The 13,316-nt window shown below is 42.5% G+C and overlaps 1 protein-coding gene across 2 annotated transcripts in view; it reads right to left on the bottom strand.

The window, feature by feature from the left end:
* The window catches only part of SAMD4A (sterile alpha motif domain containing 4A), a 214,799-nt gene that overhangs the window by 79,740 nt on the left and 121,743 nt on the right, over positions 1-13,316 (bottom strand). For both annotated transcript variants that reach the window (XM_081049869.1, XM_081049870.1), the window contains exon 3: positions 5,031-5,549. In XM_081049869.1, coding sequence (XP_080905995.1) covers positions 5,031-5,549 — 519 coding nt within the window. The remainder of the gene's footprint in view (positions 1-5,030; positions 5,550-13,316) is intronic.

Below are 13,316 nucleotides of genomic sequence, written 5' to 3'. Positions count from 1 at the left end.
TTAAATACCACCCATTTGCTGGTAACTCCTAAATGCCTAGCTTGGATCAGTCCTCTCTCACAAACTACATGTTCATATATCCAACTGCCTACTAGACATCTCAGATTGTCTAACAGACGTGCAAACTCATCATACATGACACTGAACTCCCAATCTTACCCTGAAACGTACTCAATAAATAGAGACTATTCCCATCTCAATAATGGCAATGCCATCCTTCCAGTCGTATAAGCAAAAAACCCTGGAGTCATTCTTGAGTTCTCTCCCTCACACCCCTCATTCATTGTCAGGAAATCCTGTTGGCTGTACTTTCAAAATATACTTAGGCTCAGACCACATGTCCCCTGCCTCTCGCTACTGTGCCATCCTGGTTTGTGTTATCAATGTCTTGCCTGAATTGCTGCAATAGCCTCTTAACTGGTCTTTGTGTTTCTGCCCCTGCCCTAGTACAATCTATTCTTAATACAGCAGCCAAAGTGATCCCTCTAAAACGTGAGTCCGATCACGTCACTCATCTGCCAAAAATCCTCCAATGGCTTCCTGGTTTATTGAGAGAAAACATCAAAGTCCTTGCAATTACAATGCCCTGTAGGATCTGTCCCTTTACCTTTGCAACCCCCACCACTGCTTACCTCATTCACTCCCTTTCAGCCACTGGCCTTCTTGCTTTTCCCCAAATAAGCTGGCACCCCTCTATCTTCTCTATCTTGGGATCCTTGCTCTAGCTTTTTTACTACCTTGACTACTGTTCCCCCAGAAACCCACTTGGCTAATCACACCTCACCACCTTTGTTTTTGTTTGTACGTCACCTTCTCCATCAGTTCTAACCCTGACCACACTAGTTAATACTATAACCACCTCACTACCTAGGTCCGATCCCCCTGACCCTGCTCTATTTCTTATTTCCACGTCACTTATCAATCTCTAGCACACTATGCAATTCACTTATGTACTATAATTTATATACACTAGACTACAAACTCCACGAGGGAGGCCATGTCCCACTGACATGCTCTGAGTGTCTTGAGTAGGCTAGGCATCTAATGGTGCTTAATAAACATTTTCTAAGTGAATGAATAAACAAATAGGTGAATCAATAATGCAAGTCCAAGTCAATATTGAATCCTACTCCTAATAATTCCACCTAGGAACATTTCTAGTATCCATTCCTCTGCTCCACGCCTAATGATACTTGAATTGCCTCCACACTGTGGTTCTGAAACTCACCGCCTCTGCACTCATCACTTGCTATCGATGTAGTCTACCAGCAGACCAGTACCCGTACACCATTTCCAATGTCACCCACACGCTCATGGGGTCATGCTTGGCCTCTGTAGGGCGCTCACAGTCCTTCCCTTGGTCTGCTTTTATCGCCTCCCCTCACTGCCCTTTCCTTCGTGAATCTCTCCTTTCTCACTGTCCTCCAACCCTGCCTGCACACTACAACCTGCATGCCTTTGTCACAATGCGTAGTCCTACCTTCATTGCTCTCCCTTCTCCTTCTCTCTAAATGTCCAACCTAGTACTTCCCATTTCCTCTGCAAAGGCTTTCTTGACTCTCCAGTTCACAAGAATTTCTCCATTCCCTACATTCACAGTGCTTATAGTATGGACTCCTCTGCCCCCCACCCCATTCAGCTGAAAAAATCTTATATTGCCTCTGGCAGCTCTTAGAGATTTTCTTTTTTAACTGCATTATTATATAACTCATGGATTGCTATAGGAAATTTCTTTGGATAAGTCTGGGGAAAAGATTTAATTTTCAATTGTGAGGCTATATCTTCCCTTTCCACTTGTATTATAGGTTCCCTGAAGGGGGAAACACTTTTCTTTAAACTTCCTTATATTCCCATGGACTTGAATCCAGTGCTCAGCATCCAGTAGGCAGGCAGTAAGTGTTTGTGGGATAGTTGAATGATTCAGAATTCACACAGGCAGGAAGCCACGAAGGCACTTTGCTGGGGCACAATGACCAAAGGAATAAAATATTAGTGGAATTAACCAAGGTAAAACACAAACTGTGTAAGGGAAGTGGTCTTCTAGTTATTTTCTTTTCATTAACTGTCATTAATGTGGTTCATAATCTGAAAATGTGAAGCACTAACTGATCACAGTTCTTTCCTTATAATCAGGTTGTTTGGTGCAGATATTTTTTCCCACTTTTTTTTTTTTTTTCCCAAGTCCAGTTGTTGTCCTTTCAATCTTAGTTGTGGAGGGTGCAGCTCAGCTCCAGGTCCAGTTGCCGTTACTAGTTGCAGGGGGCGCTGCCCACCATCTCTTGTGGGACTCGAGGAGTTGAACTGGCATCCTCATGGTTGAAAGCCCACTGACCAAGGTCGGAATCGAACCAGCAGCATGGAGTTCTAACAGCCTGAGCCACTGAGCCGGCCCCTTTTTATTTTTTTTTAGGACGTCCCCCCCACCTCCACTTTGAATGAAGTAAGAAATGCAGCTCTTCAGTGCAGTAGAAGAGGTCATGAAGCCTTAAGTCTAACCCATTTTCTACTGCAGTGAAATGGCCAAAGTCATAGCATATCCGAGGCCCCCATTTCACTCTGTATTGCTGGGGCTCAGGAAAGGTTCTTTTATCAGGTGATCATCAGAAGACGCAAATGAGGGCACAGTCTCTGGGTATCTGTGTTTACACTTTGATCCTCACTGTCTTTCCTAGTCCATCCCATTTATTTACTTAGTAGACACTTACTGAGTGCTTGATGTTGCCAGCTCTGGCCAGCACTGGGCATTTAACATACATATAATCTCACTCACCCTCACCACAGCCCTCAAAGGTAGACACCATGAATATTCCTACTTTATAAGTGGGGACCTTGCTCAGAGAGGTTAAATAATGTGGCCAACTTGTAGTTAGCAAATTGTAGATCTGAGATTTGGACCTTTTTCTTTCCACTGTGTCAAGTTGCCTCCCAGGTGCTCAGGATATATTTGATAGAGGAACAAGGGAATGAATGATGCAAACACAATTTAATCTCTGTATGCAATGAAGAGGAGAAAAGCAATGACGTTAATGTTTTTATATATATATATATATATATATATATATATATATATATATATATATATATATATATATAAAAAGAGGTATTATTGAAATACAAATGTTGCCATGGCCTAAGCGTTTGAATGAAACTTTATGGAGAAGAGATCTGAGCTCTTATCTTCTCGGGAACAGGGCTCCAACCCCATTCTTCTTCCTGAGATATATAATCTAGTTATCTTGTTAAACCTTCAAGTCCTTTTCTGTTCAAGTACTATAAAGGAACCCAAGGATCTGGGAGGCCATGACTGTCATCTCAGTACTTCCTCCCTCTGCAGGGCTGGGTGGACAGTAAAAAATGAAAGCACCTGTTGACTACAACTTGATAACCGTCTTGAATGTACCAATCTTGTCAACATCGGACCCTAAATATATAAATCAGTAGCAATAGAAATGTGATGACCCAAGACTAATTTCAAGACAAATGACATGAAACTCAACCCTTTAAAATACAAAAGACCAAGTTTTGAGAGGGAAAGTGGCTTGGAGGTTGAATCTCTCTCAGCTATCACAAAGTTTTGTAGTAATTACGAGGTTCCGTCATGGACCCAGGAAACTTGGGCCAAGAAGCTCTGTCACCCCAGCCTGCATTGTCTGTTGTAACAGTCCTAGCCATCATTTTCTGTCACACAGAGGCTAGTTAAACCATCCCCTGGATTAGTAGTCTGTGAAAGAGACTGACTGTCACCAGAGCCTCTTACATAAAAAATTAATGATGCAATAATCACCTAATTCTCAAAACATGCAAGTTACTGATATCTAAATGTAAAATTTTTTAAAAAAAGAATTTAAAATCTCATATGGTAGCATTATCAGTGCAGTATCTTAAGTATTTCCTTGGTTATTCCACTAAGGTACTGTTTCAATTAATGTAGTTATAATTCACTACTCCACCAGATTCAAGAAAACCATTTTAAAAGGCCCCTTAGGCAAAAGATCCAAGTGGAAGTAGAGGCCAAGAAGCCATCACTGCCAATTCTTAATGCTCTCATATCTTTTAAATGGGGGTTCCTGCACGTTGACCAAAGCTTTTCCCCAAGAAAGTTACCTTGGCACTGACACTCTTCACAGACACATGCAAACTAGCATCAAGGAATTCTGTTTCACGACGGCCCACTCCCCCATATCGCTACACTATAGAAGCACCAATGGCATTTTGTCATATTGCTCAGTCTAAGTGGGAAGCTACAGAGAGGACTCTGGCCCTAGTTCCAGCTGTAGGCAGGGTACTTTTGCTTTAGTGGTCGAAAGAGCAGCAGGCTGTCCTCCGCTCTCACCCCCTGCAAAGCAGGTCCTGACCTGCGTCTCCTAAGGGTGTAGACTGTGCCAGAGAAGGCCACTGCATTCGTATCAGGCCACAGGACAGAGTAGCACGCTCAGTCAGCAAATCTGCTCCTCCTGGTCAGGAGCAAAAGTGCCCCAACAACTGGGGACAAAACCAGAAAATGCGAGGGAGGGAACATTCCAGGGTGAAATTGAAAAAAAAAAAAAAAAAAGAAGTAAAAAGAAAGGAAAGGGAAAAAAATAAAAGAGAAAATGCACAAGGCCCATGAGGCTGTCTGGTTAACCCTGGGTTAGAAGCAGGTTTAGAAAAATCACACATAACTCAGCATCTCAGCAAACCCAAAGACCCCAGGGTGAAAGACATGAGAGTGAAAGGCTTTTCTATTTGTGGAAACAGTTGGTTTCCTTCTTTCACCACTCATTCTCTCTCTCTTATTTAAAAATTCTTTTTTAGTCTATTCGTCACCCAAATTTGGACCATCAATCACTTTTACCTGCCCAACATTTTTATCCTTCCAGAAACCAAAGAGGAACAAAGATGGGGTCCAAAGATCCCTTTCCCACAGCCAATTCCAATCAGCCCTTCTCTCCCAGGGTTACGGGTGCTTGGAGCAGACATTCCCAGCCGGACATGCCACACATAGCAAGTCGCCAAACCAGACTGCGCTAAAGGGCTTCCAGGGGACTTACTTGTACTTGTGCTGGTTCCAATCGTATTGATTGTGGTGGGGACGGATGAGGAGGAGTAGAGGGGCACGTGGCCGTTCTCACATCCCAGACTTTTGTCCTGCCAGTTGGAGGCATTGATGCAAATCCCAGAATCCCGAGAGTTCTGCCATCCATTGAGCTTGTCGTCGGAGTTCTGTCTTTGGTGATAGTAGTGCGTCTGTCCATAATCCACAGAGTCTGAGCGGCCTCGGTTCTGGCCACCAAAGCTGGTCGACGTGCGGTCCTCCAAGTGATTCAGCCACATGGCTAAAGCACTGCGGTCTTCCAACGAAGTGGCCGGATGTATCAAAGCGTAGGACAACAGCTGCCGGCTCTCCTCTATGTGCTGGTTGTGTTCAATAGAGTGTGCCAGGATTTGTGGCAGCAGTTTCATATACTCCACTTTTGCGTCGAGGTTTCCTGGCTTCAGCAAAGGCAGGTGAGTTAACAGGAGGGAAATCACTTTATCCTTGGATTCCTGTTGCCATTGGTTAATGATTCCTGAAAAGGAAAATATACAGGACAAATAAGCAAATACAGCCACAATGACACAAAACACCATACTGTAAAAGGGAATTCCTGTGGTTTAGCGTCCCCATCTATGGACCCTGGCTAAATTTTCTCAAAACAGCCCATGAATAAGATTAGATAACTAACTTTAGGTTGTCAGGGGGCAGTGACTTCAGTAAAACACAAAAGAAACGTTTTTAAATGTTTGGGTCCTCAATCTAATTCTCATTCAGATCTCCAAAGAGGCTACAACTACTTTGGAACAACCAAATAAAATTCTAGCCTCCCTCTCCCCCCTTTTTTTCTTAGAAAAGTCTAGCGACATCCTCAGATAGACAGGAAAATAAGGAATAAGAAAATCTCCACAGAAAAGCTAGTGGAATCAAGGGTCCATATACTGGAGTCTTGGGATAAGGCTGCTTCCCACCTCCACCCCCCACCCCCAGATACCTGTGGAAAAGTGGTTTAAACCCTGGTAAAGGCATTTGTGTGGAGTTGATAAACTTCCTAGATGGAGAAATCTGTCAAGAAAAAAAAGGACGCCCCTCATCCTAGGGAAGTAAGCCTGTACCTTGCTCATGAGAAACTGACTCAGAAAACAACTGTGAGCTCAAATGAGCAATGGACTCAAGCTCCAGGAGCACTTCTCATCACACGTGTAAGCAAGGTATTTTTCTCTATGTATAGAAGATCTGTTTAGCTATGTTTATTGTGGTAAAATATATTTAACATAACATTTACCATTTAACCATTCTAAGTGTATAGGTCAGTGGCATTAAGTACATTCACAAGGTTGTGCAACCATCACTATCATCCATATCCAGATCTTTTTCATGTTCCCAAACTGAAACTCTGTACTCATAAACAATAACTCCCCATACCCTCCTCTCCCTAGCCCCTGGCAAGTGGAGTACCCTTATGTGAATGGTTTATTTCACTCAGCATAATGTCTTCAAGGTCCATCCATGTGAAGATCTGTTTTAACACACTCACAAGGATCCCTTCCTGACCCTTTTGACCAAAACACAAACTTGTTGCCTTTAGGAAAACATGGGTAAACAATACACTTCACCACGACTGGCCTTTGAGAAGTAGCTTGTTCTGGAGACTGACAGTTAGGACCTAGGGTAACAGGAAAGAAAGCTCTCTTCTAGAAAAGACATTCCTGACACCTGGAGACCTCAATTTTGATGACCCTACAGGGACAGGTAGTCCCGCTGGCTTTCACACAGTATCGGCAGAGTTGAAAGGTTTCTGGAACTTAGCAAAAGGGCTTCACAATTCTAGCAAGTCACACATATATCAAGGCAAGCTCAACAGTCATCACTGACCATAAGTTACAAATGCAGCAGCCATGTACTCTAATGCCTCTCAAGAGTACAGGGGTGTGTTCAAAGAAAAGTATTGGGCAAGGTATGTAATGAAAAAAATGTGGGCTTTGGAATCAGGCAAACCTGGGCACAAATCCCAGACCGGCCCCTTAATTTGCAGTGGAACCTTGGTCAGTTACCGAACCTCTCTGAACCTCAATTCCATAATTAGTCAAGAGTGTTACCAAGAGTATCTGCCCTCCTTGAGTTAAATGAGATGATGTATCAAAAGGACGATTCATCTACTTGATGGTGGAAATAATTCCTCTTACTTGTCTCTGCATTAGTCAGGCCCACATTAGAGTGATGGTGGGTGGTTTTGGATACCAAGTTTTAAAAATCATAGAGACCAAACACCACCCAGGGAAGGTCATTAAAAATCATTGGAGTTGGAAAAGAGGTAGAAAGTCAAAAGGTGAAAGAAAATGGGGTTATTGAGCTTACAATTGAAAAATATGAAAAGATGTTTGACTCCTTTCAAGTGGAGATCTCATAAGGAGATGAACAGTCAACTATCTGAAGTAGAAGTCTTCAGATTGAAGCAGGAGAGAGTAAGATCGGGGGTGGAGAAGAACTGAAGTGCCAAAATGACAAAAGACTCAGAGGAGTCACCCAGAAAGGCTCTACAATCTGTCCTGGGGGCAGGAAAAATAGAACTAGATGGTCTCCAGAAGCATTGTTGGATAGAAATACAATGAAGAAATATGATATCCCACATAAGGAATTTAAAATTTTCTAGTACTAAAAGAAAAGTAAAAAGAAGGAGCTAAAATTAACTTTTTTACAGGTGAAACAGTTTATATTCTTTGCTTTGTATTAAGTCTTTGAAATCTAGGGTGTATTTTACCACCGAAAGCACATCTCAATGTGGACTAGCCGCCACAGAAGTGCTGAGAAGCCATGTGTGGCTGGTGGCTACTGAATTGGCTAGCACAGTTCCATAGACATTCAGATGGGGAAGGCAGGTGGGAGGGCACAGATGACCTCAGCAGGTCCCTTGCAGCTCCCTGACTCTATATTTAGCTAACTGCCACCTGACACAAGACAACCCTTATGCATTCTACTAGGTATAGCCTCCCCTTTGAAGTAGCTCCCAGAGATAAAGAAAGTACCACTTCTAACTTTCTCATCAATAAACAATAACAAACACCAGTTTGCTATGCTTGGGATGAAGATAAAATCTATTCATTAAGTCCATGGAGCTAAAGAGGTACTAGCAAGAGGCCAAAGGGTCTGAGAGGAAGATGAATCTATGTGTAATGACAACACTGATCAGAAGTGGCTAGTGTACACCCAGGAAGAAAACGTACATTTAAAAATAAAATTTGGGAACAACCTTGAATAAACATTCACGAGGCTGAGGAACTCCCTAGCTTTCTGCTAGGTCACTTCCCTGTTTGGATATTGTACCCTTCCGCAAAAGGTCAGCCTAAAAAAAAATCAGGAACAAAAACAAAATGTAAACAGGACTCAAGAGTGCAAACTAAACACATTATCTCCACGCAAGCCCTCCCTGCCAGGGATTAACCTGTGGTCCAGAGGAGGAACGAACACAGCGAAGAGGAAAAGAAAATGTGAGGCCACTGGCCCTGGTCCCTTCCAGGGCTGAAACGGTTCTTTCTCTATCCTTGGATCAGGGCTTGGATGGTATGGGGTTGTGGCGTGGCCAGGAAGGCAACTAAGACTTTTGTTTACTGCCACTGGGAACATGGACGTAAGATTGCCTTCTGAGGGCTAGCTACACCTACTGGATCAAACTGTTTCTGCTTCTGCTACAGCTGCCATGCTGACAGCTAACAGTATTGAATGTTTTCTATGTGCCAGGTACTCTTCTAAGTGCTGTCATATAATTATTCATTTAATCCTCACAAGAAGCTTATGAGGTAGGTCTTATTACAGTCTTATTTTACAGATGAAGACACAGAGAGACACAGAGAGGTCAAGTAACTTGCCCCAGATCCCCTGGCTAGTAAGGTGGCAGAGTGGGAATATGCAAATTAGCATCGATACTTAATGGTTATCATACTAGAAGAGCTTGGACATAAGCTAAATACATTGATATTTATAATATATAATATATAATTATATAATACATAAAATATATAATTACACACATATATAATTATATATAAAATGAGTATATGTATATTATATTTATAAATATAATAATACATTAATAGAATACATGGATCAGCAGAATAATTGGTCAGCTATGGAAGTGCGGAAAAAAAGGAGTTACAGAGACAATGTAGGTGATAACTATTGTGGTTTTAAAATATATCCACAATTTCTTTGACACTCCTCCCCAAAAGGTGGAGCCTAATTAATTCCCTTCCTTTTGAGTGAAGGCTGGACCTAGTGAGTGGCTTCTAGCAAACAGAAAGTAGTGTAAATGACAGTGTTTGACTTTATGGATTAGGTAATAAAAGGCACTGCAGATTTGTCTTGCTGTCTCTTGGGTTACTCACTCTGTGGGAAGCCAGCTACCACGTTGTGAGGACACTCAAGCAACCCAGTAGGGAGAGAAGTCTTGGAAGTAGGGAACTGAGGTCTCCTGCCAACAGCCAACACCAATTTGCTAGCCATGTGAGGGAACCATCTTGGAAGCTGAACTCCCAGCCCCGGTTAAGCCTTCAGATGACTGCATCCCAGACAACATTTTGAGGAGCCATGAGCCAGAACCACTCTTGACACAAAAATTTGTGTGATAACATGTTTATTGTTGTTTTAAGCTGCTAAATTTTGGGTGATTTATTATGTGGCCAAAGACAGCTAATGCACCTATCCAAGTGCCCCTCTAGGAAAAAGAAAGTTTGAGTCATTTGGCTTTGAGTAGTTCAGTCCTTCAGGCAAAATCATTCCCACTCTGAGATGAACTCATAAGGCTAATCTGTTGCCACTAAACATTCACCTCACTTAGCCTTCCTCATTTTGATTATCTACTCACCAAAAAACCTTTGGACTATGATTTAGCTCACCCGATACCTTCAGGGAGAGAATGAACTGATCATACAGACGTGAGGTATTTCGACATTCTGTAATGATGATTTTCAGGGCAATTTAATAAATGGTTTCTGATTATGATTTGGCTTCCTGTGGAGGCCTTCCTGTGTTGATTATATGGACTTTGAGTACATCAGATCCCTCTGATGATGGCTCCTCCTGGCAAATTAACAAGCCAACATTGCTGGGTCTATGTCCCTGCTTTCTATTTAGTACTAAGTCGGTCTCAGAGTCCGTGTGCCCAGGGCACTGACGAGAGTATCTCCACCTTCAAACAGAAGCCAGGTCCTACATGTGAGGACTTGGTACATGATGGCTTGGTCCTGCCCAGCTGCCCACTGGCCTTCTTTGTGGCATCAACATCACCTTCCAGAAAGAAAGGAGCCTTTACCGAGATGTGTATTCAATGGATTCTCCTTACTGGAGAAGACCAAGGAAACCTCAAAATTTTAATTAATCAATTGCTTCCGTGAGGCAGTTTCTATTATTATCCACCCCAATATCTTTCTATTCTGTAGACAGTCTGGAAAAATGGAAGTCCAAGAAGAGCAAGGTTCAACGATGCCAAGTTACCTCTATTACTTTCTCTGAATATTTTATTATTTCTCTGGATAAGGAGCAGAGATGTAAGAGTTTGCTGGATGTTTTATGAGGGTAAAAGTTAATGATTTATAATTTATAAACTGGTGATACAGGAGTAGTAAAAAAAAAATCTTAGAGGAGCTATAATTAAAGACCATGAGGATTAGGAAACTGTCCCAATAATTATTGGAGTGACAAAGAGTATGTTTAGATACCAAGTCTGGTATTTTTATTACTCAGTGGTACTATGACACAATGGTATGTCAATGTTTAAGGGCTCCAGTTGTTAGTGAATTACCCTTAAATTGTTATTTTATTATACCCTTGTTTTCAGATTAATAATATTGACCATAAAAGGGTTTCTCACAAGTGTATTTAGGCAATTTGCTCATGTGAGAAATGTCTGGATAGTAAGTGCACACATATAAGAAGTACCTGTTAAATAAATGCTCTAAAATGAGTGAATACGGGTGGGTCTTAAGTGGTCAAATGTTCCTTGGAAGAATTCGTATTACAAACTCAGTCCTAGACACATCATGGAATAAAGGCTTCTAAAAGTAGTGCAACTCTGCACAACTCAAAGATGGTAACACCACACACTATGCATTGGGTAGGGATGTGAGCTGACAGGGTACCTGAAAAATCAGAGTGAAAAATGGAAAATATCCACGACAAACAGTGGGATTCTTGTGTTGGCACCTGCACTTGCCTATTGTCTCCCAAGGTACCCTCTTGAACTAGAGATGGCTAGAAAAACAGCTCCATAATTTGTCAGAGTCCTGCAAAAGATGTGGATTAGACCAGTTGTAATGGGAGACACATATACTAGGTTGCTGCAAAGGTAATTGTGGCTTTTGCAATTCTTTTTAACCTTTTAAACTGCAATTACTTTTGCACCAAGCTAATAATATAGAGTTACTGAGCTCCTCTGAGCAGACACAAAGGATTGAGAAGATTAGAAACCTTCTCCCTATTTTCAAGGAGAGTGATTGCTGGCTTCCAAGATGGCCCCTATGGATCCTCATCTCTTGGTATTCATGCCCTTGTGTACTCTCCTCCCAAAATGAATCTGAGCAGGTCTATGTAACCAATAGAGTGTGGCAGAGGTGTTCTGAGATTATGTCATAAAAGGCATTGCAGCTTCCATCTTGTTCTCCTGGTTCATTTGCTCTGGGGAAAGCTCGCCTTACCAATTATGAAGACACTCTGGCAGAGGCCCATGTGGGGAGGAACTCAGGCCTGCTACTAACAGCCAGTACCAACTGCCAGTGAGTGAGCCACCTCAGAAGTGGATTCTCCAGCTCTAGTCAATATCTTGACTACAACCTTGTGGGAGACCTCAAGCCAGAACTACCCAGCTAGGCTGTCCCAAATTTCTGACCCTCAGAAAACCATGATAAATATTATTATGTGAAGCCATTAAGTTTGGGGGGTGATTTGTTACACAGCAATAGTTAACTAATACATGGAGCTCTGTGTTACTTGGTAAAAATCACTCAAAAATTCTACCATTTCTTGAATTCACTAGAAAAGGCAGAGATCTATGTCATGGACTCCACGGTCCACTCTAACCACTAGAGCTTTCTCTGAGAAGGTCATTAGGTACTCGTTATTCATAGGCAACTGACCATCCTCAAAGGGCAAGAACCAGGCAACTCTGATCCCAACAGACACCTACAGTAACCTACTTACTGCTCCAGAGTGATCTGGTCATCTCTTCAATGAGGACTTTTCTATGTTAGTCACTTTTTTCCCTGGGTAGAAGTCCTGGCATGGCTGGGTGCTCAAGCAGAGCTCCTTTGCTCCTGACAGACCACAGACCAGCAGTGATCTAGTCCTGAGATCTCAGCTAAGGGCTTAAGTCAGGGTTGGGATTCACCTTCAGCTTCTGACCTTCTCCTGGCTATGACCAACTCTTGCAGGTCTGAAGCTGCAGGCACATAAAACAGGCCAGCTCCCTCAACCACTTGCCTCAGTTCTGACCTCTGGCTTTGCCAGTAAGCAGACAATGCCCACATTTGTACCTCCAGCCCAGGTCTGTCTCTGAGCTTCAAACTCATACATCCCAACTGCATCCTTCACATCTCTACTCAGATGATCTCAAAGTTAACGGGTCCAAAACTGACCTGATGTACTTCCTCATTAGATCAGCTCCTTTCGTCTCCTTTATCTCAGCAAATGGCTTCTCCATCTTTCCAGTAGTTCAAGTGGAAACCTTAGAGTATCCCTGACTTCTTTCTCTCACATCCCATATTTAATCTGTCAGCAAATCCTGTCCTCCGAATCCCCAAAATATATCCAGAATCTGACTCCCTCTCACCAAGCTTCTGCATTCCACCCACCCCCAACAGGCTATTATTAACATAAGAACCAGATGATCTTTTTATACTAGAAGAGAAGTCCTGTCACCTCTCTGATCAAACATTCCAATGTTTTCCCATCTCAAGCTGAGTAAGAGCCATGCGATGGCCTATCAGTTTCTCTATGATTTAGACCCCATCCTTGCTGCTGTCATTTCAGTTTATCCTGGCTTCCTTGCTGTTCCTTTAATGTACTAAACATGTGCCTACTTCCCAACCTTTGCACTTGCTGTTTCCTCTGGCTGAAACGCATTTCTCCCAGACCCACATTGAGCCTCCCTCAGTTCTGTCTGCTCAGAGGTTAAGTTCTTGGTGAGACCTCTTCTGTCCACACTATCTTAAATTGCTCACATCACCCCTTCACCCTACACTCCCTTATCCACCCTGCCCTGCTATATTTTTCTCAATAGCACTTATCACATGTTCTGATGTATATTACACTT

The sequence above is a fragment of the Rhinolophus hipposideros genome (assembly GCF_964194185.1).
Source record: "Rhinolophus hipposideros genome assembly, chromosome: 5".
NCBI classification, from domain to species: Eukaryota; Metazoa; Chordata; class Mammalia; order Chiroptera; family Rhinolophidae; genus Rhinolophus; species Rhinolophus hipposideros.
This window is presented reverse-complemented; position numbering and strand designations above follow the sequence as displayed.